Source organism: Canis lupus, chromosome X, assembly GCF_003254725.2.
Source record: "Canis lupus dingo isolate Sandy chromosome X, ASM325472v2, whole genome shotgun sequence".
In the NCBI taxonomy this organism is placed as follows: Eukaryota; Metazoa; Chordata; class Mammalia; order Carnivora; family Canidae; genus Canis; species Canis lupus.
The window spans coordinates 44,588,026-44,615,557 of NC_064281.1; the positions used below are offsets into that span (position 1 = coordinate 44,588,026).

Here is a 27,532-nt window from a genome sequence, read left to right on the forward strand (position 1 = left end):
CTTTTTAATTGTTCTTTTAGCGGTTATTTGGAGACTACTACATGCATTTTTAACTTCTCAGCGTCTAATATAAATTGACCTTTTCATGTCATCACAGAAAAAGTAACTACCTTAGAACACTTAGCGCACATTTACTCTCTCCTTACTTTAATGTTCCTGCTGCCAATTTAATCGCTCGTAGACAGACAAATGCAACCACACGTGGTTTTAACCTCAAAAGACATTATCCTTTTTAGTGTCATTTTCTAAAACCAGCTTCATTACTTCCTCATCTTTAAGTTTGATCAGGGGTCGTTCTCTTTCTGCTTAAAGAATACACTTACGTATTTCCTTAAGAGTGGTGGTGCTGGTGAAACATCCCTTTCTAATTTAAATTAATAGATTTTAACATTTGCCTCAGTGTTGTGCTTATACAGAATTGTTTGGAAAGTATAGAGAGTTCCTGCATACTCCTCCCCACCACCTGCACCCTGCCCTTGGATTCCCCTATCACTGACATCTTGTATTACTGCGGTCCATCTGTTACAACTGATGAACCAATCAATATTGATTCATGATTATTAAAGTCTATAGTTTACACCCCAGTTAATTCTCTGTGTTGTACTTTTGACAAGTGTGTAACGACGAGTCCATCATTACTGTAACATAGAGAATACTTTCACTGTCCTACGGCTCTCTTTTGCTCCATTTATCCTTCCTTCCTTCCTTCACTCCTCCCAAAGCCTGGCAACCATTGATCTTTTTAGGGTTTCCACAGTCTTGCCTTTTCCAGAATAGCATATGTGCTTGCTGGAATCATACAGTCGGTAGCCTTTCCAGGTTGTCTTTTTCCATGTGGCAACATGCTTTTAGGTTCCTGAATGTGTCTGCAACTCGGTAACTCTTTTCTCGCTATCGCTGAATAATACTGCATTACATGGATGTAGCACAGTTTATCCACTTACCTATTACAGGTCATCTTTTGTTCGAGCTCTAACGAGGTATGGTTGACAAGTAATAATTGTATACATTTAGGTGGGGCAACGTAAGGTTTTGATCTACACAATGGAACGACTACCATGATCAAACCAATTAATGCAGCTACTTTTTTTTTTTTTTTGCGGTGAGAACACTTGGTATGTACTCTCTCGGCAAATTTCAAGTATACGATGCATTATTATGAGCTATAGTCACCATGCTGTAATTATTTCATTCAAGTTTTAGCAATCATGAATAAAGCTGCTATAAATTTTTGTGTGCAGGTTTTAGAGTGGACAAATGGTTTCGACTCACTTGGGTAATTACCAAGAGGCATGATCGCTGGGTAATAAAACAGGAATATGAAACATTCATTGTTTTGTTTGTCTGAAAGTATCTTTATTTCCCTTTCTTCTTGGGTGGTATTTTTCCTGGTTATATAACCCTAAGTGGGCCATTATATTCTTTCAGTACTTTGAATATATCACTGTACAGACTTCTGGACTTCCTTGAAAGTCAATTGTCACTCCCATTTGTCCAGCTTTGAAGCAACCATTTACCCTGGTTGCTTTCATGATGTTCTTCTTGTTTGCCTTTCTTTGTTGTTGTTGTTGTTGTTTTCGGTTTGGTTTGGTTTGGTTTGGTTTGACAATGTAAGTTTAAAAGCTCTTTCCTTTAGAATTATCTTGCTTGGGATTCTAGTCTTCCTTGAGTCTTGAGCAAGATGTTATTCATCAGTTTGGAAACACCAGGCCCTTATCAGTTCAAATATTGCTTAGGCACTTTTCTCTATCATCCCTTCACTTAACTCCAATTAAAATATGTTACATGTCCGTTCGCCTCTGCATCTGCTGATTCTCTTCCTACCCATTCTGTATTTTCCAACGTGTTTTCTCTCTACATTTTGTTCCGGATATTTTTATCTGATCCATCGTCGAGTGCACTAATCTCTCCTCACCAAGTGTTAAAAACATACCCAACACAGTTCTTGCTTTCAGATATTTTTATTTTTTATATGTACAATATCCGTTCTGTTTATTTTTTGTTTTGTTGAGACATATATTACGTTCAATAAACTCAGTGGACAATGAACCGTAAGTGTACGGTTTGATGGGTTTTGACAGATTGAAACGTGTGTGTAACTATCACCAATATCAAGATAGAGAACATTTCAAGTGTCCTCCAACGGGCTCTCCTGTGCCTTTCAAGTCATTCTCCTTGCTCCACCTCCAGCCCTGGGCAACCACCTAGCTCCCTTGTCTCGTTTGAGTTTTAACTTCTCAAGAATTATATGCCAAACGAAACAGACAGCATGCAGAATAGTGTTTCCAGTCTTCCATGTAATGCTTCTGATATTCCCAAGCATTGTGTATGTTGTTGGTAGTTTGTTCCTTTCTGATACACTGTATGGAGGATACTTGATGTAAGGAGCACTGGGTGTTATATGCAACTGATGAGTCACTAAATGCTACCCCTGAACCTAATAATATACTATAGGTTAACTAAATTTAAATAAAACATTTTCTTGAAAAAGGATATCAATGAAATAGAAGACAAACCACAGAGGAAAATGGAACGAAACCAATGGCTGTTTATTTTTTTTAAGATTTATTTATGTATTCATGAGACAGAGAGGCAGAGACACAGGCAGAGGGAGAAGCAGGCTCCCTGCAGAGAGCCTGATGTGGGACTGGATCCCCAGACCCCGGGATCAAGCCCTGAGCCGAAGACAGATGCTCAACCGCTGAGCCATCCAGGTGTACCCCAACAGCTGCTTAATCAAATAATTAATACAATCAATACAACTCTATATAGACTAATCAAGAAAAATTAGTTAAGACGCTAATGACCTGTATCAGGAATAGTGGAGGGGACATGACTTTAGAGTGCAGAACCGCAAAAGTAACAATAAGGGAAAGTATGAATAATTTCATTACCGAAAAATTGCCAACGTAGATAAAATGGACAAATTCTCTCAAAGATGCAATCTATCAAAGTCCATACAAGGAAATACAGAATGCTTAAATATACTTGTATCCCTTAAAGAAATAGAATCTGTGGCTAAAAACCTTCTCACAAAGGAAGCTCCAGGCACCATTGGCCCCGCTGATGTGTGTTCTACAAACTATTTCAGGAAGAAATAGCACCACTTTTACAGAATTCTGTCAGAAAAAATGAAGATGGAATACTTCTCAGTTCATCCTGTGAAAGCTAGAAGTGTCCTTGTGCCAAAACCAGAGGCATTACAAGGAAATATAACTGCAGATCAATATCCCTCAAGAACATAGACACGAAAAATTTTAACAAATGTTAGTAAATTGAAACCCCAATATATGGAAGACATTCTTTATGGCAAAATGAGGTTTCTCTCAAAATGTAAGTCCTTTCAAACATAATCAGATTAATCGATTTGTAATCTATTAAGATGGCCTCTAGAGCATAGAAAAGGCAAGGAACGGATTCTCCCCTAGGGTCCTCAGATGAACATAACTCCTCCGTAGACACATTGATTTTGGCCTTGTAAGACCCATTTTACACTTCTGACCTCCAGAGCCCTAAGATAACACACCTGTGTTGTTTCAAGTCACTGAAGTATGTGGTAATTTATGATAGCTGCAATGTGATACTTATATAAACCAGAAAAGGCATTTTAATTTTTTTGTAAGAACTTTTTTATTTTTTATTTTTATTTTTTTATAAATTTATTTTTTCATTGGTATTCAATTTGCCAACATAAAGAATAACACCCAATGCTCATCCCATCAAGTGCCCCCCTCAGTGCCCGTCACCCAGTCACCTCCACCCCCCGCCCACCTCCCCTTCCACCACCCCTAGTTCGTTTCCCAGAGTTAGGAGTCTTTCATGTTCTGTCTCCCTTTCTGATATTTCCCACTCATTTTTTCTCCAGAAAAGGCATTTTTAAATATAAATTCAATTAGTCAACCTTTAGTACATCATCGATTTCAGATGTAGTGTTAAATAATTCATGAGATGGGTATAACACCCAGTGCTCATCACATTACGTGCCCTCCTTAAGGCCCATCATCCAGTTACCCCATCCCCACACCGACCTCCCCTCCAACAACCCTCAGTTTGTTTTCTAGAGTTGAGAGTGTCTTATGGTTTACCCACCTCTCTGTTTTTTATCTTATTTTCCTTCCTTTCCCTTATGTTCATCTTTTTGTTTCTTAAGTTCCACACATGAACGTCAGCTTCTTTTTTTTTTAAGATTTGTTTATTTATGAGAGAGAGAGAGAGAGAGAGAGAGGCAGAGACACAGGCAGAGGGAGAAGCAGGCTCCATGCCGGGAGCCTGATGCGGGATTCGATCCGGAGACTCCAGGATCGGACCCTGGGCCAAAGGCAGGCGTCAAACCGCTGAGCCACCCAGGGTGCCCGAACGTCAGCTTCTGATATCTTTTTGCTTCCTTCTTTCTACTTCCTCTCAGTTCATTTTTTACACCTTTTTGTTGCATCTTAGCTTCGTATTTTATTGATGTTAAACCTTTCTTCTTTCCTAATATAAACACATAAAGCTACAATTTTCTCTCTAGGTGGTGCTTTAGCTGAATCATACAAGAGTCTACAGGATGTGATACAATTCTCTTCAGTTCAAAGGACTTTCAAATTTCCCCAGTGCCTGTCTCTGGCCCTGTGTTATTTTGAAGTCCGTTGGTTAATTTCAATGTTTTGCGGATTCTCTTGAAATCTTCTTGCTATAGATTGCTTGTTTAACTCCACTGTGCCCAGAGAACATCCTTTACATGGATTTCAGTCCTTCTTCATTGATGGAGCATTATTTTATAACCCATGATAGACTCGTGCTTGTTGCACATTTCATTGCTTGTCAAGAAAATGCGTCGGGCAGCCCCGGTGGCTCAGCAGTTTAGCGCCGCTTTCAGCCCAGGGTGTGATCCTGGAAGCCCGGGATTGAGTCCCACGTCAGGCTCCCTGCATGGAGCCTGCTTCTCCCTCTGCCTGTGTCTCTGACTCTCTCTCTCTCTCTCTGTGTGTGTGTGCGTGTGTGTGTCTCGTGAGTAAATTAATAAAATCTTGTTTTAAAAAGGAAATGCAAAAAAAATTAAATTAAATTAAAAAATAAATTAAAAAAAGAAAACGCATATTCCACTCTACTGGGTGGGATGTTCTATAATTGAGTTGATTTAGCTGGTAGTGTTGTTAAAGTCTTCTTCATACTTCTGGACCTTCTATGTATTTGCTATATCAAAATCTAAGAGAAGTTCTGAAATTTCCAACTATTAAATATATTGGTCTATATGTCTTTTCAGTTCTATCAGTTTTTCACTTTATGCCATTTAAAGTTCTGTTTTCCAGTGTACCTGAGGATTGTTATGCTTTCCTGAATTATTGATGCTTTTATCATTATTAAATGTCTCTGTGTATCATCGGTAATACTCCTGGTCCAAACATTTAACTTAGCCATTATCATAACTTGTTTTCTTACAATTTATGTTCACATGGTATCTCTTTTTCAATGCTTTTACATTTAACCGATCTCTGTCTCCATCTTAAAGTGAGTTTCACACTTCCCTTCTGCAGCCATCACTGAAGCGCCAGCAACCAACGTGATGTTCAATCCCTCTGTGACTTCTGACCAGAGCAAAACCATGAAAGACATTGCAGTGCACCTTCCCACATTCGCAGGAAGGTTATGTCTTCCCCTCTTCCTAAAGAGCTGAGACAGAAGTACAACCTTTAATCTATGCCCACCTGAAAGGATGATGAGGTACAGGTTGTGCCAGGACACTGCAAAGGCCAGAAAATTTCAAAGTAGTCCAGGTTCACAGGAAGAAATATGTCATCTACATTGAATGAGTACAGTGTGAGAAGGCAAATGGCACAACTGTCCATGTGGGCATTCACCCTAGCCAGGTGGCTACCACTAGACTACAAGTAGACAGAAACTACAAAATGATCCTTGAAGGTAAAGCCAAATCTCGCCAAGTAGGAGAGGAAAGGGGCAAATATAAGGGAGAAACATTGATAAGAGACAGGAATAAAGTATTCTTATATAAGTCTTTAAATAAAAAAAATTGTTATAATGAAAAAACACCAAAGTGAGTTTCCATTCAATGGCATGTTGTGTCTTGCAGCTCTCCTGCCTAGCAATCTCTGCCTTTCACTGGGAAAGTTTAGAACATGTACAATTAGCTTAATTATAGACATGATTGGCTTTAAAGTCATCATCTTTTTTGAGTAGCATTATTTCTTCTTTTCTTTCTTCTTTTCAAGCTTGCTTATTTGCTTCCTTCCTTCTTTTATTTCCTTCTTTCCTTTATTTTTCTTTTCATTCTTTCTTTAACCCAATTCTCTCACCAACTTATGTATTACTGAAGTATTTTTCATTCTCTTTTCTTAGTTTGAAATATTCTTCTGTATCCCAATTTCAATCTACAATATTTCAATATTGGTTTAATACTTACTCCTTTTGTTTTTCATTCAAGTGGTTCCTGTAGGGATTATATTATACATAGTTAAAATTAGGCATTTCATAAGTCAATCGGAGAAGGACAAACATTATATGGGGAATATAAAAAATAGTGAAAGGGAATAAAGGGGAGAGGAGAAAAATGAGTGGGAAATATCAGAAAGGGAGACAGAACATGAGAGACTCCTAACTCCGGGAAACGAACAAGGGGTGGTGGAAAGGGAGGTGGATGGGGGGTGGGGGTGACTGGGTGACGGGCACTGAGGGGGGCACTTGATAGGATGAGCACTGGGTGTTATGCTATATGTTGGCAAATTGAACTCCAATAAAAAAATTAGGCATTTTACCTTTAATGATAAAATTTTTCTTCATGTACAAAGTATGCTTTTATTTCTACACTCCCATCTGTTTGCTTTTATTTCCATAGACTTTATTTATACATACATTGTGTCCCCCACAATGCATTGTTATTGGTGGTGTAAACAGAGTTAACTTTTTAAAAAAGATTTATTTATTGATTTGAGAGAGGGAGAGAGAGAGAGAGAGAGAGAGAGAGAGCGAGCACGGGCACACAGGAAAAGGGGAAGGCTGAGAAGGAGAGAGAGAGAGAGAATGTCAAGCAGACTCCCTGCTGAGCATGTAGCCTGATGCAGGGCTCAGTCTCAGGAGCCTGAGATAATGACCTGAGCCAAAATCCAGAGCTGGACGCTTCACCGACTGGGCCACTCAGGCTTCCCAACATTCAGTTAACTTTTAAAGAAAGGTTTTGAAAGGTAAAATAATTAACCCTCGCTGTATTTACCATTTATATAGCTATTCATTCATTCAGGTTTATCTGGGTTGACGTTTGGGGTGGTTTTCTTTAACCCTAAAAGAATGTAGTCAATATTTTCTATAGTGGAGTACACTGCTGTTCAATTCTAATGATTTTTTTGGTCGAAAAGAACTATTTTGTCATTCTTTCTTTAATTGTATTTTAAAAATCGTGACATGGACTTCTTTTGGACATCTGGTTCTAGGGATTTGAACACATGTATGGATTCTTGTAGCCACCATAACCATATGTGTTCAGAATGCTTCCATAGCCCCCCTGAAGTCCCTGGTGCTATCCCTTTGTAGTCACATACTCTCTCTACACCTCACTATGGGACCACTGACTTGCTCTCTTTTATGATAGTTTTGTCACAGCAGGAGAGCCATAGAAATGGAATCATTTAAAATGTGACCTTCTGAGACTGGCTTCTACCACTAAGCAGAATGCTTTTGAGTTTTATCCAAGTTGTTGACTATATCAATGCTTCATTCCTTTTGGCCATTGAATAGTATTTAATTGTATGGAAAGAATACACTTTGTTGGCAGGATACTTGGGTTGTTTCAAGTTTTGAGTGATTAGGAACAGAGCTGCTACAAACACTCATTTACAGGTTTTTGTATGAAATCCAGTTGAAACTTCTCCGGGAGAAATACTTGAGAGTGCGATTGCTAGGGCCATATGGCTGAGTATATGTTTAACTTCATAAAAAGCAATAAAATTGTTTTTCAGAGTGGTTGTGTTGCCTTACGTTCCCTCCAGTAACATGTGGTGAATCCAGTTGCTGCCCATCCTCAATACCATTTGATATTGTCACGTGTTTGTGGTTTCCTTGCTTGTTTTTTTTTTTTTTTTTGTGGCAATTTCAGCAATTTTAATATAGGAATACTGGTTTCTCACCATCATTTTAATTTGCATTGCCTGAGAGCCAGTGAGTGTGATCATCCATTCATGTGCTCAATTGCCACCTATATATCCTTTTGGTTGAGGTATCTGTTCAAGTATGTTCTCCATTATTTTCTTGCTGTTGAGTTTTGACAGCTCCTCATATACCCTGGATATATGCTCTCTGTTGTTTAGGTAATTGTAAATCCATTCTCCCAGCCTGAGATTTTTCTGCTCAAACACTCAACAGCGTTTTTCGCAGATAAAAAACAAGGTGGCGGGAAAGTGGGTGGTGTTTTACATAGAACATCTTTCTCAAATGCAGGTCAAAGATTTTGTTGTTTCCTTCTAAATGTTTTGCAGTTTTATAGTCTTGATTTATATCTAAGATTTATTTTTCCTGAGTTATAAGATGTGAGATTCTTTTTCTTTTCGATGGACATTCAGGTTTTTCCACACATTTGTTGAAACCTTCTGTACTTAGGTAATGTGATTCCTCCACATTTATTTTTTTCCCCCATACTTGTTTTGCCTATTCCTTTTGCTCGTGTGTTTGTTTTTTCTTTCCATATAAACTTTAGGATAGGCTTGTCTATATCTACAACACATCCTGCTGCCAGGATATTGATTGAAATTATAGTAAGTCCAGACATAAATTTCAGAATTGACTTCTTTATCATGATGAATATTCTAATCTGTGACCATGGCATGTTCTTCTATTTATTTGGATATTCCTTTATTTCTTTTTTTCCCCAGTGTTTTGCTGTTTTTAGCACATAAATACCCTGCATCATTTGTTAGATTCGCATCTAAGAATTGACTTTCTTTTTTGAGTGGTAGATTTCATTTTCCAACTCTTCTTCGCTAGTGTATAGAAATATGGTCGATTTTTGTGTTTTAATCTTGTATCCTGCACTCTAGATTGATTAGCTTATTAGTCCTAGGATATTTTTGTATGTCTGTATGACTTTAACACAGACAATCAGGTTGTCTGTGAATAGGGGCCATTTTGATTGAGTGATTGATTGATTTTTAAAATTTTTATTTATTAGCTTGAGATAGAGAGCTAGAGAGAGGATGAGCCGTGGGGAGGGGCAGAGGGAGAGGGAGAAGTGGGTTTCCCGCTAAATGGGGAGCCCCAAACCAGGCTCCATTCCAAGACCCTGAGATCATGACCTGGGCTGAAGACAAACGCTTAACCGCTTAACCGACTGAGCCGCCGAGGTGCCCCACCATTTTGATTTAATCTACTGATTCATGGTGTCACCGCACGGATGAATAGCCAAAGCATTCAAGCAGAGCAAAAGAAGGCGGGCACGAAAGATTACATACTGCACGTTTATGTGTATAACAGACACTAGGAAAGAGAATTCTAATCTATGGTGATATAGAAAGAAGGTCACTGGTGGCCTAAGGCTGGATGTGGATGCTAGGGATTCACTGGGAAGGGGTGCAAGGGAACACGATTAAGTGGTGAAAATGTTCTCTTCCTTGATTGGAGTGGGAGTGACATGGATGGAAGCATTTGTCAGTGTCCATGGAACTGGACACTTCAATGGGCATTATTTTGTTTGTAAATTAAACCTCAATAAAGCTGATAAAGAGAACCCCATTGTTAGGTCAATTTGGAGTTCCTCAAGTTGCTAAAAGGCAAAACAGAGACCTGTGATAATGAAAACATTCAGGGCCTTATCATCATTCAAAGGTTGTGCTCGTGGGCACCATGCAGAAGGCTCTGGCCAGCCTCCCCTCCCACCCACCCCTGCCACCACACAGATGAATGAACAAAGTGTGCTTCAGAACAAGAATTTGAAACTACAATGGTTGGACTCCATCTCCTGGGAAACGGCCTTCTGCATTGATTTTTTTTCTCTTAACTTACCCTTGCCCTCACTGCATTCTGACCCTGTGCCTTGTGCCCTTTTTTTCAGGTCAAGGGGGAAAAAAAGCAAGAGGAGGAGATTTGAGATGGTGGCCTGATTGTAGAGGTGCTCCACTGTGTCTCCATTCCAGTTGCTAGGACCCCAAAGTTTCATAGGCAGCTTCAGAAACAGGCTAAAGCATCACATGCAGCTGCTATTCTTCCACAAGGCACGTGATTCTCCAGCTCTCAGGGATCTCAGATTCCTGGCTAATAGCGATGGGCTAGTGGTAGTAGAACTACATCTTTCCATTTCTTCCCTCTCTATGTCAGGAGGCCCACGTTCACCTAGACCTTGTCTCTGATATCTCTTCCCCTGAGGCTCATGAGGTAGCACCACGCTGTAATTGCCTAATGTTTTTCAAAGGCCAGGTACAAATCGAGACTTCCATGGACAGGGTAGGGGAGCTGCTTTGTTCCATACCCTCCTAAACTGTAACCCCACAGTCTCTGTAATTTTCTTCCTTCATGTGGTGATTGGTATGTACACTGCTTTCATTTCTTGAGCTTTGTAACCCATAGATACGTCAACTATTTCCAAAGAAAATTGCCTGCATTGGTTGAGCCACAGACTAAGGCGGGAAGCCTGGCAAGGAACTGTTGTGTCACCTTCAGGTGTGAGAGCCCTTTTCTGACATGGAAGCTGAAGTGCTGGCACCTCGGGAAACCGTGAGGGTGTGTGAGCAGCGTTCAAAGTCATGTTGGAAGTGTACGATGTCCTGCAGATTTGTATCATTTCTATGATGGTAGTTTCCAAATAAAGCACACTTGCAGTATGGAGTCATCCAAAATTGAACCCCGGGGAACTTGGCAACTTGACATCGGACAAGTAATTTCCTCTGTCTGGCCTTCCGTCTCCTCACTGGAAAAGATGGTTGAGTTTAGGCTGAGGTTTCTGGTGCTAGTAGATTTCCGATACCTTCCAATCTCTACTGCTCGGTACCATCTTGGAGACGGTGAGGCAAGCACTGTAAGTAACCCTGGCTGCGCAGATGAGAAAATGGAGACTAGGCTCTGAGAGGTGGAGTGACTTGCCTGAGGTCACAGGGCTCAGGGGGACAGGGAGGAGTGTTAGTCTCAGGTGCTTTCCAGAGGACCTCCATCTCAGACATGTGGAGATTGAGAAGGGGGCACATGCACCTGTCCTTCTCCGACTGCTTTACCCACTTCCTACCCACTTTCATGCACAGGTCATACCAGCTGCTCCCAGCCCCCATGGGAGCTGGGCCAGGCAGTGCTGGGTACATGCTTTTACCCTTATTACTCAGTGAGGAAACACTTGAGGCTCAGAGAGATGATGTGACAGGGGAAAGCAGATCCACAGGACCTCAGAGCTGGGGCACACTAAGAGTACATCTAGCCCAATCCTGTGCTGTGAGAGGTGGGAACTCTGAAGGCCAGAGAGAGAAAAGGCTGAGCCAAGGTCACTCGTCCAGGTGGTGGCAGAGCTAGGTCAGAGGCCTCAGGCAAGTCACTCCCCTTCTCAGAGTCCATTTTGTCATGTGTGCCGTGGGAACAGTCACCCCTGCAGAGTACCAGGGAGGATGGAATGAGATCCTGCACCCAAGCACTGGGCCCCAGGGCCTGACAGTGATGATGACAAAGAGGAGGAGGAGGCTGGGAGGGTGGTGGGGGCCTTAAAAGCCCAGGATGAACCATGGGGACAGGGAAGCCGCGAGGGGTGGGGTCCTGGCCCAGTGAAGGGAGATGGGAAGTACTAAGCACAGCCTGGATGGGTGAGAGTGGCTGTTGTTGGAGAGTGGTGAGAGATAGAAGTGTGGCTCCCATGACACTGTGAGCCCCTCTAAGGTGGTGGCAGCCAGCTACAGTGGACAGAGCACACATTTAGCCTTGGAGGATCTTGGGTTGGGGCCCCAGGAGGGAGACTTGCCTTGGTGGCACGTTTGCCCTGTGAGTAAGCAGGTGGGCTGCCTCTCAGGTGACCAGCCTGAGAGTCAATCTGTCAGCATTCCCCTGGGTGTTCCTTCCTCCCTCTTCCAGAGGCCACCCCACTGTGTTCTTCCTCCCCGCCCACCCTGCTCTCAACTGTCCCATGCAGAGTGCAGCTCCAGGGAAGCCCCTTGCCCCCATCCCGCCCACCCCATGAGAGGGGCCAGCCAGGGGAAAGGAAGATGGAAGAGGGGAGTGTTACAAGCCCACAGGCCTGGGGAGGTGGCACCCTCACCAGCACCCTGTTTCTGAGAGCTGCTTTCTCCTCCTTGCCAGATGAGATGCTGTACCTCAGGTGTCCTCTGCACACAGTGCTCACGCTCACACCTGTGGCTTTGGGTGAGTGTCTGCACCCTCATCCATGAAAAGGCATGTGCCTGCTGTGTGCACAACAGGGTCCTGGGAGGTTCCCAGGGTGAGCGTGCCAGAAAAATCTTGGATCATTCATCACCCCAGGACTCGGATGCCAGGCATCGTTCATCCCTCTCTCATCCCAGACCATGCATCAGGAAAGCTAAAGTGAAGGGGACTCAATTTCTGTCGGAATCACAGTGTCCACGTGGCCAAGCAGGGACCCAGCAGCCAGGCAGGCAGACACCACAGAAGTGGTCGGCTAGACAGAAACCCAGCTGAAGCCTGACTTCAGGGGAGGAAACCTTATACAGCTAGCATCCTGAGGGTGTGACCTATGCAGCCCCATGGGACCCTTGCTCCGAGGGCCTGCACACGTAGTTCAATGCGTTACCGTCACTCTCTTGGGATTCTTAATGATTTCCGAGCAAGGGGTCCCACGGTTTTCATTCTCCACTGGGCCTGTGAAAGTATGTGCCTGGATCTGGGTCAGGAGCCAAGTCTGGGTGAGAGGAGGGAACCTCTTCTTGGGGGAAAAGAGGCAATGGTGTGCAGGGGCCCTCACACGATCCTCTTCTTCTTCTTAACCTGGGGCCTCGTTCTTCAACTGTGGGCATCACTGAGGGACCTGAGAGAGCTCTGGACACTGTTACTGCGTGCCACTGAGCTCTTCCCAGGCATCTCTGCTCTTACTGTCGTCCCTTGCAGGAATCGCAGTCCCAACCCCGCTCCTACAGGGATCACCCCAAGCCCTGGAAGACACCAGAACTTAGGCCCAGCCTTGGCCTTCACTGGTTCCCAGCAAAGGAGAGCTCTGGAGCCCACAAACAGGCCTCGGGTCCGGTCACAGGTTGTTGAGGTCTGTTTTCATTAAACCTACTCTGTGGGCAATTATGGCTCCTCCCTCAACCTGCTGGAGGGGTGAAAATGTCCCCGAGGCCTATCTCATTGTCCTGAAGACTCCACCTGAGGGAGAGATGAGGTGCTAAAGTTGTGTGGATGATGAGGGAAGGGTTCCAAGATGGCACCTCCAAAGATGAGGTGGAAGGGTCTTGGTGGATGTCTGTGGACCCTGCACCTTGGTGGGAGGGATAGTGGCACCAACCCACAGCCTTTCATTCCACCCCTCTTCCTGCCAACCCCCCTCCCCCTGCCACCGTTGGCGCCCAAGTGAGGTTGTACCTCGTAGGAAGTCACGCCACCGTGGGGACTGGAGCCTCTCAAAACTCATGGTCTGGACACCCAGCTGGCACCTCCACATCTTCCCAGCACCCTACCCACACCTGCTGCCTTCCAGGCAGAGGCGGGTAGTATCTACCTCAAAGCCCTCAACCACGTGCCCCCCAGATGGCCACGTCCCCAGGTCCATGCACAAGGGAAGGAGGAAACGCCCCAAGTAACTTTGCAACTTTAATGTAACACTGATACCAAAAACATGAAAACACGACAAAGGCGCACCACGGAAGCGCACAAGGAAAGCACATGATGAAAGCAGGAAGGGCAAAGAGAGCTTCATCTTGCATGCCATCTGGGATGGGCAGGTCGAAGCTGCCTAGAGTGCCTTGTTAAGGAGGGATCCGAGGAGGCACTCTGGCTTGGTGAGGGACGGTTGCGGTTCGGCAGCGTCAGCGTTGCCTGTAAAGGAAGACACAGGAGCAGGTGCAGAAGTATAAACACATGGCAGTGGGGGAGGGGTACGAAGAACGAAACAAGGGTCTTTCACACTCTTTGCTCCCCCACTGCACCCAGGCCTTCCCCCGACTGGACTCCTCACAGCCCCTTCCCATCCCTTGCTTCGGGGTTTTGTTTATGGACTGAAAATCTTACTGGATCCAGGAGAAGAAGTTGGCACTCGTTCTGGCGGCATTTCTGGTCCGGATGGTGGAGCTGGTGCTGGGCCCATCCAGAATGCTGGTGCTGGCCCCGCCATTGGTGCCACTGCTGACGCCGGCTCTCCAAGTGGCTCTCCGGTTGGCACGGTTGCTATTCAGGATGTACTGATGGTATCTGGCCCAGAATGCAAAGGGGATCCTGGCCCAGGCGTCGCCAAAATCTCCATCCTCATCCCAGGTCAGGAGCTCCACCTGTATGTCATCCCAGCTCCACCGTCCAATCAGGGCTTCATCGCCGATGTTCATCTGGGCTCTCATCTGGGCCCTGGCATGTTCCTCAGCCATATCCACGTCCATCGTCTTGAAAGCATCATCCACGGCCTCCAAGAAATGAGCCTTCCATTCCCGGGGGTCTCGGTTCTGATTCTGCGGTAGAGCAACAGAGACCATGCAAACAGCGACCCCACGTTCACGGGGCACCTGCTTCCTGCCATACACTGCCACCACCAGCTCCCACCCCCAGTGCCTTGTGCATGGTCCCGACGAAAGGAAAGACCATTGGGATCCGGCTCTCCTAAGGACTCCCTGCCAGCCCCAGGACCTCACCCCATGCCTCCCACTTACTACACCTCTGTGAACTTGGGGAAGACACCTACTTAGGAATGCATCAGTATCCTCACTGGACAGACAGCCTAAGGAAGGGGGCCATGACCAAGAAACAGAGAAGGTATGGCACAGACCAAACCCACACCCCACCGCCTGGCCCCAAACAGAGGCAGTTACCTGGGCGATGAATCTCAGCACCCTCATCTTGCTGGTCTCGTGACGGGCTCGCAGACCCCAGAAGAATTCATACTCGGGTGGGCTGCTATTGGGGACCTTCTTGTATTCCAGGTACCTCAGTGCGAGAGGAAGATAAACGTTTGCCTCCAGCCAAGCAGACCTGCTGTTGTGCCAAGGGCTCCCGGGTCGTCCCTTCCCAGCCCCGATACTGCAGCTCAGCTCCTGCAGGAGGACTGTCCTGGCCCTCCAGCCCATGCCTCACGCCCATGCTCACTCCCAGGGTTTCTGCCTCCAGGACCGAGGCCTCCACGTGGCGCCGGTCCTGCCCAGACGCCACAGGAAGTGCATGCAGAGTGGAACACGTGTAGGGTGTCTCTGTTTGTAGTAAGGCCACCAGTTTCTGGCCCCTTGTCACAATGAACCCAGATTCCCATTGGGTGTGTCGTAAACAGAGGAGCCATTTCTTCGGGTCCCCTGCTCTGAGCACACTCCTCGGCAGGGTCCCGCCCATGGCCTGGCGGAACCCCAGGACAATCCACCATAGGAGAGGACTGTAAAGGGGAGAAACGCAGCATACTCTCCGCACACCCCCCAACTCCGTGTCTGTTTGTGTGCGCACACATTCGCATGTCTGTGTGCACCCGGGCATGTGTAGTGCGCCTGCATGAGTACACACGTGTTCTCCTACGACCAAGGACCGGGTGGGCCCTGACCAGAAAGGTAGGCGGGCTGGGCTCCAGGACCCAATGGGCCCCTCACCAGCTGGGGCCACGCTCAGGCTTCCAACTCTCTGAGCCCCAGGTTCCTGGGATGTAAAGCAGGAGACATTCTCCTACAGCCTAGGGGGACAGGGGCCAAATGGCACAGTGGTTCTAACACAACCTGCACTGGAGTCTCTGTCGACTTCTACTCCCTCTCTCCAAGGCTGCGCTGGAAGTCTACTCCCCGCCAACACTCACACACCCCACCCACCCTCACAGAAGAGACGCCTATCCCGCTGTGCTAAGATCCGGCATGGAGAGTGGCTCGCTCAGCCTGATCAGCCCACGAGGAATGCGCGAGTGTGAGACAGAGTTAACTTGGCCAATACTTACTTCTGCTTCACAAAGTCCTCTGTAATGAGCTTCTTCAGATCTCCAAGGAATGGGTGCCTCACCCTGAGGGCCAGGAAAGGAAGGAATCCATAACCGCACACAATGGCAGTGCCTGGATGTGGGCAGGTGTGCTCCCTAGCGGGATGGAGAGCGTCCCAGCCTGTGGGGCATCCCCATGGAGGTCTGGAGTGGCAGCAGGGGCCACATGGCCCCATGTCAGGGATGCCCTCGGCAAGGGTCGGATTTGAACCCTCAATTCTGATGGGTTCTCTGAGATCTCATCTGGGGACAGAGGGGGGACACGGAGCAGAGAGGGGCTTGAGAGTCCAGGGCCATTTCACCATGCACCCTCAGCGCTCAACCCAGTCCAGGACATCCACCCTCCTGCACGAGGCCACCAGGCTATTTACAATCCCGGGGCCACCAGTGCCCAAGGACAGCACTGAGGAGCGGGAGCCGAGAGCCCAATCATACCCAGGGCGCAGTCCCATCTTGCGTAGTGCCTCCCAGAGGACGGCTGCGAGAGGAGAAGAGACACAAGAATTCAGCACACCAGGCTGAGACTGGGCAACCCCCTGGCTGCGGGTCCAGCCACTCACCCTCGCTGGCACGGTTGCCATTCATGAAAATGACTCCCAGGATCACCAAGAGGAGGCTCAGCCTAGGAGTGTCCTTGGTCCTAGAGGGGTAGAAAGAGGGATCCTGTCCAGCAGCCGTTTGCCCAAGAGACTAGGGCTGGCTCACCCAACCAGCTTTGCCCACAGGCCTGGGCTACGGGGTTGTTCTTCGCACACTACGCACAAGTTGCTCTCTAATCCAGACCATTCATTCCTCTGTCTGAGACTGAATCGCTTCATGCCTCAAATGCGGATGTGAATGCCCCCTCACAGAGTTCCATCCAGGAGGGGGTCAGGCAGGGAGCAACCACTTGGCAGTGGCAGCAGCGGCAGCAGCAGCAGCAGCAGCAGCAGCAGCAGTAGCGTGTTCGTGTTCGGGGGCACATCCAGACCTTCCCTGCCCCTTGAGCATCGGGAGTTACACTGGACAGGAAGCTTCCTTCCTCCAGGACCACCACTGCCAAGCCCAGGCCAGGCACATAGCAGGAAGAGGCAGGCAACAAGGAGCCCACTTTTTTTTCTTTCCCAGAAGATGGGGTTTGGAGGTGGTGTGGGGGGTGGGGTTATGGGCGTGGGGAGGGGAAGCCCCCCCCGAGAGCATCAAGAGCATCGAGCAAGGCTTCAGCCTAGGCCACTTCCCCTTTCATCCCCTAATCACTGGGTACCACGGACTGCGGGGCTGGGAGCCGGAGCTGTGCCAGGCACCAAAGGCCCCTTTTCCAGCTGCTCTGAGAGGAAGGGGAGGGGGAGGCCACAGTGAGGAAGGCCACAACCCTCCTGCCCTTTCTTACTTTCCCAGGAGGCGAGCTGAGGAATCCCGGGTGCACACGAGAATATACAGGTGTTCCTCCTTGTCAATTTCCTTCAGGTGGATCCCAAACTTCTATGTGGGGGAGAAGACAACATGGGATCAGAAACCCGTGCTGCCTGTCCTGCAGGCAGTCCTTGAGTTCCCCGCTAGAACTTTCCCTCCACAGGCACCCCGAAGTTATTCGGAAGGCTCAAGGAGAGAGGCTGCAGAGAACTGCCCTGTGGGAGCTCTGGCACTGGCTTCAGGAGACCAGGGAGGCTCAGAGAACAGACAGCATGAGGGAGGGGAAGCCTCGAAGAAGGGATCATGCGGGAGAAGCTAGGAGAGCCCGCCAGAGGAGGTGTACTGAAAGTGGACCTCAGGGGGCTGCAGGGTGCAAGGCTTCCCTGCAGCTCTTGTACCACAGTGAGCTGCCTCTGCCCCTCGCTCACCTTTTCCAGAGTGTATGTTGCTCGTTCGATGATCTCAGGGAAATGTTCATCATATTCTCGGATGACATCCTTCATCATGTCTGCGGGGGAGTGGGGTGGAGAGAGCACCTGGGCTGAGCAGGGTCCAAAGAGCTGCAGCAACCCTCGGTCAACCCTGCTGAGGGGAGCACCGTCGGGAACCCCACTCCCCCCTCCACCCCGTACTGTGCACATGGAGGGATCAGCTGGGCCTGCCGGGTGGAGACATCTGATGCCAGGCCCCATAGGGTAGAGATGGGGATTGTGGGGGGTGTGCAGAGCTCGGGGAGGGGGCCCGGGCTGCCCACCTGAGCGCTTGATGGGGATCTTCTTATAGTCCTTAATCATCAGATATTTCACCAACTTATTTGCCTGGAGGAGGAAGAGGAGCACACGGGGAGAGCAAGGCATGGGTGACCTCCAGGAACTGGCCCACAGGAGAGGAGAGGAGGGAGATGGGAGAAAAGCAGGTTTCTTACCCTCTCTTGCAGAAGGGTCACGTTGCGGGGTGGCAAGCACAGCACGTGTCTTGAGGGCACCTGGGACCTCAGGGCCATCGAGGGCCGGGGAGCCACCTGAGCCCGCACCGTCAATGGGGGCTGCGGTGCTCTCCAGGTTGGTGGGACCGCAGGAGGCTCTCTCTCCTCCTCGCTGCTCTCATATTCGTCATCCAGGTGCTTGGACTATAGTCAGAGTGTCAGAGAGAGGAGACCCAGGGCTAGCAGGCTCACCGTCCAAGAGTGCCCAGCACACATCTCAACCAAAGCACGTACTTGGAAATAAGAGTAGTACAAACAGTGGATGACATGTGCTGAGTGCTTACTACGTGCCCGGCACTGAGCCAACCTCTTCTTCCTCCACGCCTGAGGGCAGAGACTCGGTGGAGTCTGAGCATGCTAGCAAACTCATGTTGGACAAACATGCAAGAGCTGAGAGAAGGGGAGGAGGGGAGGAGGGTGGGGAGGGGAGGGGAGGGGAGGGGAGGGGAGGGGAGGGGCCAGAGAAGAGGGCTGAACAGAGAAAGGAGGGTTGGAGATAGCAGGGAGGTCTCACCTTCTTGGTCCTCTTGCCTCCCATCCTGACCCAGGGCTCAGCACTGCGCTGAGCAGTGGCAGCTGCGCCCTCGGGCTCAGGGATGCTCGTTGTGGCCATCTTGGCCTTGGCAGCAGCTGCTGCCACAACATTCTGGGGCTCCACCCACCGAGTCTTGGCAAGAGCCTTTCCAGACTTGGTCGTCTTGGGCCGGGTGGCCGCCCCCTCCCTGGCAGGTGCTGCCTGGGGCACCCCGGAGGAGGCAGCACTGGGGCCCTCTGTGGCGGCCTCTTGGGCTGGGGCAGGTCTCTTGGGGCGTGGGAAGGCCATGCCACTGACACCTGCTGGCTGGGTAAAATCAAAGATGTCGTTCTGACCCAGGAAGGCGGTCTTGGGCCGAGTGGCATCCATCTCACTAGCACATGGAGCCTGAGAGAAAGCACAGGCGCTACTAGGGCCCTCGTTTGCAGCCTCCTGGGCCTGGGAGGCTGTGTGGGGCTGTGTGGACGTTGCCGGAGCTCCTGGGGCGGCCATCTCACTGTTGACTAGCATCTGGGAGATGTGTGGAGCAGCACGGATTGTCTCAGGGGTGGCTGCCTGACCCTGGGCCCCATATGTCATGGGCCGAGGATCTTCTCCTGAAGCCTGGTCTGTGGTCACCGGGTGGTTAGCAACCACCTGATTGTAGGTGGCACGGGCCGCAGCAGCAGCGGCCCTAGCAGCACGGTTGGAGGCAGCTGCGCGGGCTACGTTGGCAGCACGGGCGGCAGCCTCATTGGCAAGTGTTTCTGGATCCAGCTGAAATGCCTCCATCAGAGTCCTAGCCAGCATAGGGTTTTCCAGTTCCCAGGGCTCATTCTGCAAGGCCAGAGAGAAAGGGAGGGGAGGGCAGACAGCTCTACATGTGCTGCACATCATGCTTCCCTGTGCTGGCCAGCCTCCCCCCTGCAGCCAGCTCCCCCTGCCCCCACCCCCCCCCACCCCCGGCCCCAGACTTCCGAAACCCCCTTTCTCTGAGCAGGAGAGGGAAGGCTGGGGAAGCTGGGCAGTCCTTCCCCACACAACCCTCCCTTTCATCCACAGCAGCCCCCTCTCCAGCAGCTTCACAGGGGAAAGGGCCCAGGGCCAGCAGGTGGCCCACAAGGGGTCTCACCGATAAGATGCGAAGGCCTGGACCCAAGCTCCCAAAGGCTCTGAGGATACGGATGTCAAAGCTGGTGAGGGTGCCGTAGCCTCCAAAAGCACCGAATTCTTCATAGTCGTTTCCTTCAACCATCTCTTCCTCCCCCACTTCATCACTGCCCTCATCCATGTCTTCAACGTTGTAGGTTTCCGATTCCGTGCGGTAGCTTCCCTCAGCCATGCTGGGGGTCCCAAGGAGAAGAGAGCTCAGCCTGGGAGGGAGGGTGAGGCCTCTTCAGGGGGAGAGGGCGGGACACAGCGGGAGGTGGGATCTCTCAGGAGGTGGGGGGCGGCAATCATCAGGTTACTAGGCAGTACAAGGCAGAGGGAGGGGCCAGGGAGGGGGTGGGCGTGTGGGGGTTCTGTTGGGTTAGATAGTGTCAGAGGCAGAGCCCTAAGAGAGGGACAGAGGTGGTCGGAGGAAACCTCGCACTTAAAGGGGAGTTTAGGCTGGGCAAGCTCCCCATCCCAGCGGCTAGCTTTGAATAGGGAGTGGACTGGCGGGCTTGGGTCTGAAAAGTCCCAAAGGGGATGTGCATCGAGAGAGGGAGAAACAAAGGGTTTTGATTTAGTGATGAAGGGGGAGCAGATGACATGAGAGGGCTCAGACAACAGGGACCCCGGAAAGCTATGGGAAATTGAATCCAGAGACCCTCTGGCTAGGTCCGGGTGGGGGCATTCAGCTGATTCAGGTCTGGGTTGGGCTCATACAGCAGCTCTAGGGGTGTGTGTGTCGGGGGGTGGGGTAGGGGCTCGGAGTAAGTGAGGCATGAATTGGAACGCTGGAGGTCTCAAACCCCAGGACTGCAACTCCAGGAAGGGGGCAACGCGGGTCAGCAGGTTGGGAGTGATCTAGGAGTGGTTGGGGTGGGGGTAGGGCCTCCGCTCTAAGGAAGCTCAGCACGGAGCACACGGATCTGCTAAAGGGGTTCGGATGGTGGGCTCCGGTGTATGCAGGGCTCTGCGTCTCCTGGCAGAGATCCTGGCGGGAGACGGCACGGCGAGGGGGTGGGGTCCTACCTAGACCGTGGGTCTAACAGGGCTCGGTTCTGAGTGCCTGGGCTTTGTTCGGATCCGGGTGTGGGGGCGGGGAGGGCGCAGCGTGCCGGGTGCCACTCGCCCTCTCCCGGTCCGGTCTGAGGCTGGATCCTTACCTTCCCTGGGGTTCCAATGGCGTCCGTCCTCAGCACCAGGAACCCCGCAGCCGCGCCCTCGCCTACTGCTGCCAGCACAGCAGCTCCCACCACCCCGCCCCTTTTCTCCGCGCACCCCCCGCGGCTGGGAAGCCGGCGCATGCGCGGACCCCTCCAGCCCGCCCGCTTTCCCAACAAAAGCCCTCTCCACCAGGTCCCCAGTGCGCATGCGATTCCGCGAGTGGGTGGGCGCGGTGGGGGACTTTTTCTCCCTCCCGCCAGATACCCCCCACCCCTCCTCTTACCAGAGGCGCGCGCACTCGCAGCCTGTGGTGCGCTTCGACCACCCAATCATCTACCCTCAATCCCCGCACCTTTGCACGATGCTTCTGGTCCCTGCCCTTCCCATTCCCGCTAAACTCCTCCAGTGTGGTCTGGAATACACTATGCCTGGCTTCCCTAGCATGACCCCTAGGTCACAAACGCAGTCTCTAGCTGGGTCTCTAACTCTAACAAGGAGAATGGAAATGGCCAGAAGATGCCCGTTGCCTTTGTGTTCCCCAGCACTCTCCACCTCTATGGCCCCCAGACACACTGGGAACATCTGCTTCCCCAGCCACTCTTTATGCAGCTTGGGCATCAGAGCTCTATCTTTGCTGGGGCTGGTCTTCTCTCTTAGCAGCCCTGGGAGGTGGTAGATGTCAACATCCCCATTTTACTGATCAGAAAGCTGAAGTGCGGACACACCGCGTGAACTGACAAGGCCACAGAGCCAGTAAACAGAAAATGCAGTATGTGTGCCTGAGTCTTCCTGACTCCAAACCCCATGTCCCAGCAGTGGTGGCCTGGGGACTGAGGCACGCTCCCCTCTCCAGTTTGAGCGACAGTTCCACACCCACCCCCCACCCCACCCCCAACACACACACCTCTTCTGCCTGCCAACACCTGTCCCAAACAAGTGAAGCTTGTGCTCTCCAAGACTCAAGCTCAAGCTCTGCATCCGGGACATGGGTAGAGAGAGATTCCCCAGGCTCCACCCCTCGCCTAATGTACGTGGGTCCCTCCAGGTGTGGGAATTGCTCCTTGGGGTCCGCTCCCTGCCCCAACGGTCAGGCCTCTTTGCTGTGAGTGGCACAAACGCTCTGCGCCCGAGGCCTTCCTGGTGCCCGCTGGGGCGGCCAGGACAATCAGGCACTTGTGTGTCTGAGCCATGGCAAGCCCTGATTCAGAGTAAATGTTTGCCCGGGGTTCCGTCCAGGGCAGGGGCCTGGGGCAGCTGTGGTCTTGTGGAAAGAAGCTAGGCTGGTCTTCAGAATTCCAGGCATGAAGTGCTGAGCCAGTCTGCTACTAGCGGTGTGAGCCTGCTCAGGTCACTGGAGGTCTCTGACCCCGCTTTCTCGATATGCAAAATGGGAAGCACAGGAAGCACTTCCTGGGGTCTTACCCAACCCAACACATACCGCTAGGCTTCCAGAATGGCTGGAGAGACTGCTTTGGAGGCAGAAAACGCTAGGTTTGCAACTCAAATCGATCCTGTGCTTTTTACAAAAACCATGGTGGACTTTTATATTTGTTTTTTGTGTCAGCCTCTCCGGAACTCCTGTACATGAATGGAAGCTATTGCTAGAACCACGACTTTTACTCTCCAGTGACCAATATCAGTTCTGGCTGGTTGGATGGCTTTCCTCAGCTGTTGCATAGCAACCTCTGCTGTCTTCAGCCCTTCCTGTGTAACACGTTTCTGTGGGAGGTGACCAGACCCTAGAAATGAAAGCCTCGACAAACTGCTCAGTGCTAATAGAAAATACTATGTTCCCATCTCAGACTGAATCTGTTCTTTTTACAAAAACCATGGAGGACTCTTTTATTCCTTTTGTTTGCTTTATGATTTAAATTTCCTTCCTTCTTTCCTTCCTTCCTTCCTTCCTTCCTCTCTCTTTTTTAAAAGTGAGATATAATTGACATATAACCTTATGTTAGTTTCAGGTGTACACCATAGTGATTCAGTATTTTTATGTATTGCAAGAGGATCACCACAATAAGTCTAGTTAACATCCATCACAGTACATAGCTACAACTTTTTCCGCCTATGATGTGAGCTTTTATTACATTTGTTTTTATATCAGCCCCTCTCTCTATGCTATATAACTGTTTATGCTCATATGCCAATAACTACAAAATCTACAGCCCCAGTTTGAACTTCACCTTTGAGACCCAAATCCATATATTCATTCTCCCACGCGACATCTCCATTTGGATGTCTCGAGGGCTCTTCATAGTGAGTCTGTCTAGAACCAGTCACTTGGCAAACCTACCCCTTCCCACACACCCACACTCCCCAACTCTCTTGCTTTTAAAACTCCCACCTTCATCATCTCAGTAAGTGGCATCATTATCCACACAACTACTCACTCTGGGAGATGGAAGTCAGCTACCACCCCCTGCTCCTTGCTAATACACTGCACCCTGATGGGAAACCTCTGCAGCTCTCCAGAACTACCTCTCTGTGTGGCTCTCCCCTCCCTTACTTCCAGCACATTCTAGGCACGTTGGCCTCTCGGAATTCACAACTCTGTCTCCTTCATTCAGGTTCTCCAGTGGGCTCTGTTTGTGTTCAGTCTTCCCATGCTGTGCCCTGTAAACTCTATCCAGGCAAGAAGTTGGGGGAATCGGGCAATCTGAGGGCTCACCGTGTTAGTTGCCTCGCCCTTCTCTCGGGGATCACTGTCCCGTGGTGCCTGTGGTACCACGAGGTAAAGCTTTATAATTTTTTTGGGGGGGAGGGGGTTTATAGATACTTAGGTGGGAGAGTAAGTTGGGTTCGTGTTAATCCATCATGGCTATGGGCATGATGGTATAACATGTTTCTTAAATCTGAATTTTTTTCACTGATTTTTTAAAAAAGATGTGTTTATTTTGCTATGCATGCATCTAAGATCTACCGAAGTGACAATGCACAGATATCGCATGGTGTGTATTCATGACATTCTTCCAATCTGCTCCCCCTCACTCCTAAGGAAGTGGGAGACCAAAACATTATAGAATCATTCAGGACCAAAAGTGAGAATTACAGGGAACTTCTTATCAGAAACAATGCAAGTTATAAGAAAGTGGCACACCATCTTTATAATAGTGAAGTAATTAAGAACTGTCAACTCAGAATTTTACATTCAATGGGTATCTTTTAAAAGTGAAATTAAATTAAAAATTTTTTCATACTTAACCAGAGTTGAAATAATTCATCATCATTAGATATGCACTACACTAAATATTAAAGGGTATCTTTTAGGCACAAGAAAAGTACAGTAAAGGTAAATATGTTTGACACAAATGGATAACCAATACTGGAGATGCTAAATATGATGAGAGTAATAGAATATTTATTATTTTAAACATTCCTTATGAATCAATTGAGAGTGCAATCGTAAATTCATACCAATGCATTGTGGAATATAAATTATGTGGAGTTATTAATTTCTTGGACACCAACAGCACAGGGACTTGGGGGAATATAAATATACCGTTGTAAGATTCTAATTCTACATGTGAGGTAGTACAATATTACTTGAAGGTAGACTGTGGCAAGTTAAAGAAGTGTCAAATATAACCCCGAAAGTATCTGTCCAAAGTATTATGACTAATAAGCCTACACAGGAGATAAATGGTATCATGAAATGCTCGCTTTATTTATTTATTTATTTATTTACTTACTTACTTACTTACTTATTTAGACAGAGAGAGCATGTGCAGGAGGGGTGAGGGGCAGAGAGACAGGGAGAGAGAGAATTTTAAGCAGGCTCCATGCCCATCAGGGAGCCCCACACGGGACTGGATCTCATGACCTTGAGATCATGACCTGAGACAAAATCAAGAGTCGGACGCTTAACCCACTGAACCACCCAGGTGCCCCCTCACTTAATTTAAAATAAGTCCTAAAACGGGGAGGGGAGCAAGACGATAGATGAGCAAGTAGAAAACAGCTAGCATGATAGCTTTAAATCCAACCATGTCGTTAACAGTATTAAGTACAAATTGTCTGAATTCACCAAATAAAATGTAGAGATTGACAAATTGGATTCCTTTCTCCTAAGCAGACTTTATTTTTTTTCCTTTTCAAAATTATATCCTATTTTTTTATTGAAGTTCGATTTGCCAACATATACTGTAACACCGAGTGCTCATCCCATCAAGTGCCCTCCTCAGTGCCCATCACCCAGTTACCCCTTCCCCCCGCACCCGTCTCCCCTCCACTACCCTTTGTTCATTTCCCAGAGTTAGGAGTCTCTCATGTTTTGTCACCCTCTCTAAAGTTTTCCCTCCTTTCCCTTATAATCTCTTTCACTATTTCTTATGTTCCCCATATGAGTGAAATAATATGATGATTGTTCTTATCCAATTGACTTACTTCACTCGGCATGACTTTATATTTTAGAGCACTTTTAAGTTCATAGCAAAATTGAGCAGAAAGTACGGAGCCATCACATAAACCTCTTGCCCAAAACAGACACAGCCTCCCCCACTACCCATATCCTGCACCAGACTGGTATACTTCTTACAGTCAATGAATCTATACCAACACATCATTATCACCCAAAGTCCACAATTTACTTGGGTGTTCACTGTTGGTGTTGTGCATTCTATAGGTTTGAACAAATATAGAATGACATGTATAAAAAAAAGAAAAAGAATGGCATGTATCCACCATTATAGTATCATACAGAATTGTTTCACTGACCCCCAAATCCTCTGTGCTCCACATACAAACTCCTCTCTCTCTCCCAACGACAGGCAACCACTGATTTTTTTTTTTTTTTTACTGTTTCCATAGTTTTGCCTTTTCTGTAATGTCCTATAGTTGGAATCATATGTAGCTGTTTCAGATTGGCTTCTTTCAGCAAGTCATATGCATTTAAGTAAGGTTCCTACATATCTTTTCATGGCTTGATAGCTCATTCCTTTTTCATGCTGAAGAATATTCCACTGCCTGGATGTGCCACAGTTTATTTATTCATTCACCTACTGAAGGTCATCTTGGTTGTTTCCAAGTTTTAGCAACTATGAACGAAGCTGCTAGAAACATACATGTGAGAATTTTGTGTGGACATAAATTTTCAGCTCATTTGGGTAAATACCAAGGAGCGATCCACATAGCAGAGTAGACTTGGTTTTGTAAGGAACTGTCAAACTGGCTTCCAAAGTGGTTGTACGATGTTGCATTCCCACCAGCACTGAAGGAGAGTTCCTGTTGCTCCACATCCCTGCCATCATTTGGTATTGCCACCGTTCTGGATTTGGGCCATCTTAATAGGTGTGCAGTAGCATCTCATTGTTTTAGTTTACATTTCCCTGATGATGTATGACATGGAATTTTAAAAATAAGATCCAGCTGTATGCCAAATACATGAATCCCGCTTTAAATATAAAGGTACATAGAGGTTAAAAGTAAAAATATGGGAAAAGATATCTCATGCTAGTGGTAACTAAAACAAAGCTGTAGTGGATATGGATATATCAGTATCAGACGAAGCAGATTTCTGAACAAAATATATTGCCAGGGATGGAGAGGATCTTATATATAAGAGAGAATCATTTATAATTGGCTAAAATGGCCAATTCATCAAGTAGATGTAAAAATTCTTAATGTTTATATGCCTATAAACAGCAGAGTTTGAAAATACATGAAAGAAATAAAAGTTCACAATTAGGGTCAGAGATTTTTAAATCTTTCCTCTCAACAATTGAACCAGTTGACCAAAAAAAAAAAAAAAAAATCAGTAAGTCGTACAGACTGAAAGACACTATCAGCCAAATTAATCTAACTAACATTTTAGAACACTCTCCCCAACAATAAAGAGCACACACTATTTTCATATGTACATGGAAATTTACCATGATAGGCAATATGTTCTGGGCCACAAAGACGTCTTACTAAATTTGACAGGATTAGCATCACCCAAAGGATCTTCCTAGAGGACAGTGGGATTAAATTAGAAGTAGATAACACAAATGTATCTGCAATATTTCAAAAGTATTTGGAAAGTATGTAATACATTCTTCAATGACAGATGGGTGAGAGAGGAAATCAAAAAGAAATTTAAAAAGTCATTTGAACTGAATGAAAATTAAAGCACAACTTACTGAAATTTGTACGATGCATCTAAAGCGGTCCTTAGAAACAAATTTATAGAACAAAAATGCCTATATATAAAAACAGGGATTTGAACCAACGGCCTTAACTTCAGTACTAAGAAATAAAAATGCAAAAACAATGAAGA

At 47.7% G+C, this 27,532-nt stretch overlaps 1 protein-coding gene, 1 non-coding gene and 1 pseudogene across 5 annotated transcripts; 1 reads left to right on the plus strand and 2 right to left on the minus strand.

Moving 5' to 3' along the window:
- Nucleotides 1-5,545: 5,545 nt before the first annotated feature.
- Nucleotides 5,546-10,069, plus strand: LOC112663025 (60S ribosomal protein L26-like; annotated as a pseudogene).
- Nucleotides 10,070-13,721: 3,652 nt separating this feature from the next.
- Nucleotides 13,722-21,435, minus strand: LOC112663024 (melanoma-associated antigen D4). Of its 4 annotated transcripts, none has more exons than XM_025451634.3 (13): nt 21,279-21,435; nt 20,096-20,306; nt 18,964-19,800; nt 18,390-18,593; nt 18,219-18,282; nt 17,893-17,972; nt 17,442-17,533; nt 16,633-16,712; nt 16,508-16,550; nt 16,034-16,096; nt 14,940-15,054; nt 14,152-14,582; nt 13,722-13,959 (listed from the first exon to the last, which is right to left on the minus strand). In XM_025451634.3, the coding sequence occupies exons 2-13, from the start codon at nt 20,303-20,305 to the stop codon at nt 13,950-13,952; spliced, it is 2,229 nt and encodes a 742-aa protein (XP_025307419.1). In that variant the 5' UTR covers nt 20,306; nt 21,279-21,435; the 3' UTR covers nt 13,722-13,949. The 4 variants fall into 4 exon arrangements, with proteins under 4 accessions (XP_025307419.1, XP_025307420.1, XP_035567556.1 ...); XM_025451635.3 differs by having other exon boundaries at nt 20,096-20,336; nt 21,279-21,429; XM_035711663.2 differs by lacking the exon at nt 21,279-21,435 and adding an exon at nt 21,145-21,278.
- On the minus strand, nt 15,300-15,431 carry LOC112676112 (small nucleolar RNA SNORA11). Its single transcript, XR_003139002.1, has one exon. It is a non-coding gene; the product is annotated as a small nucleolar RNA SNORA11 (small nucleolar RNA).
- Nucleotides 21,436-27,532: the final 6,097 nt, after the last annotated feature.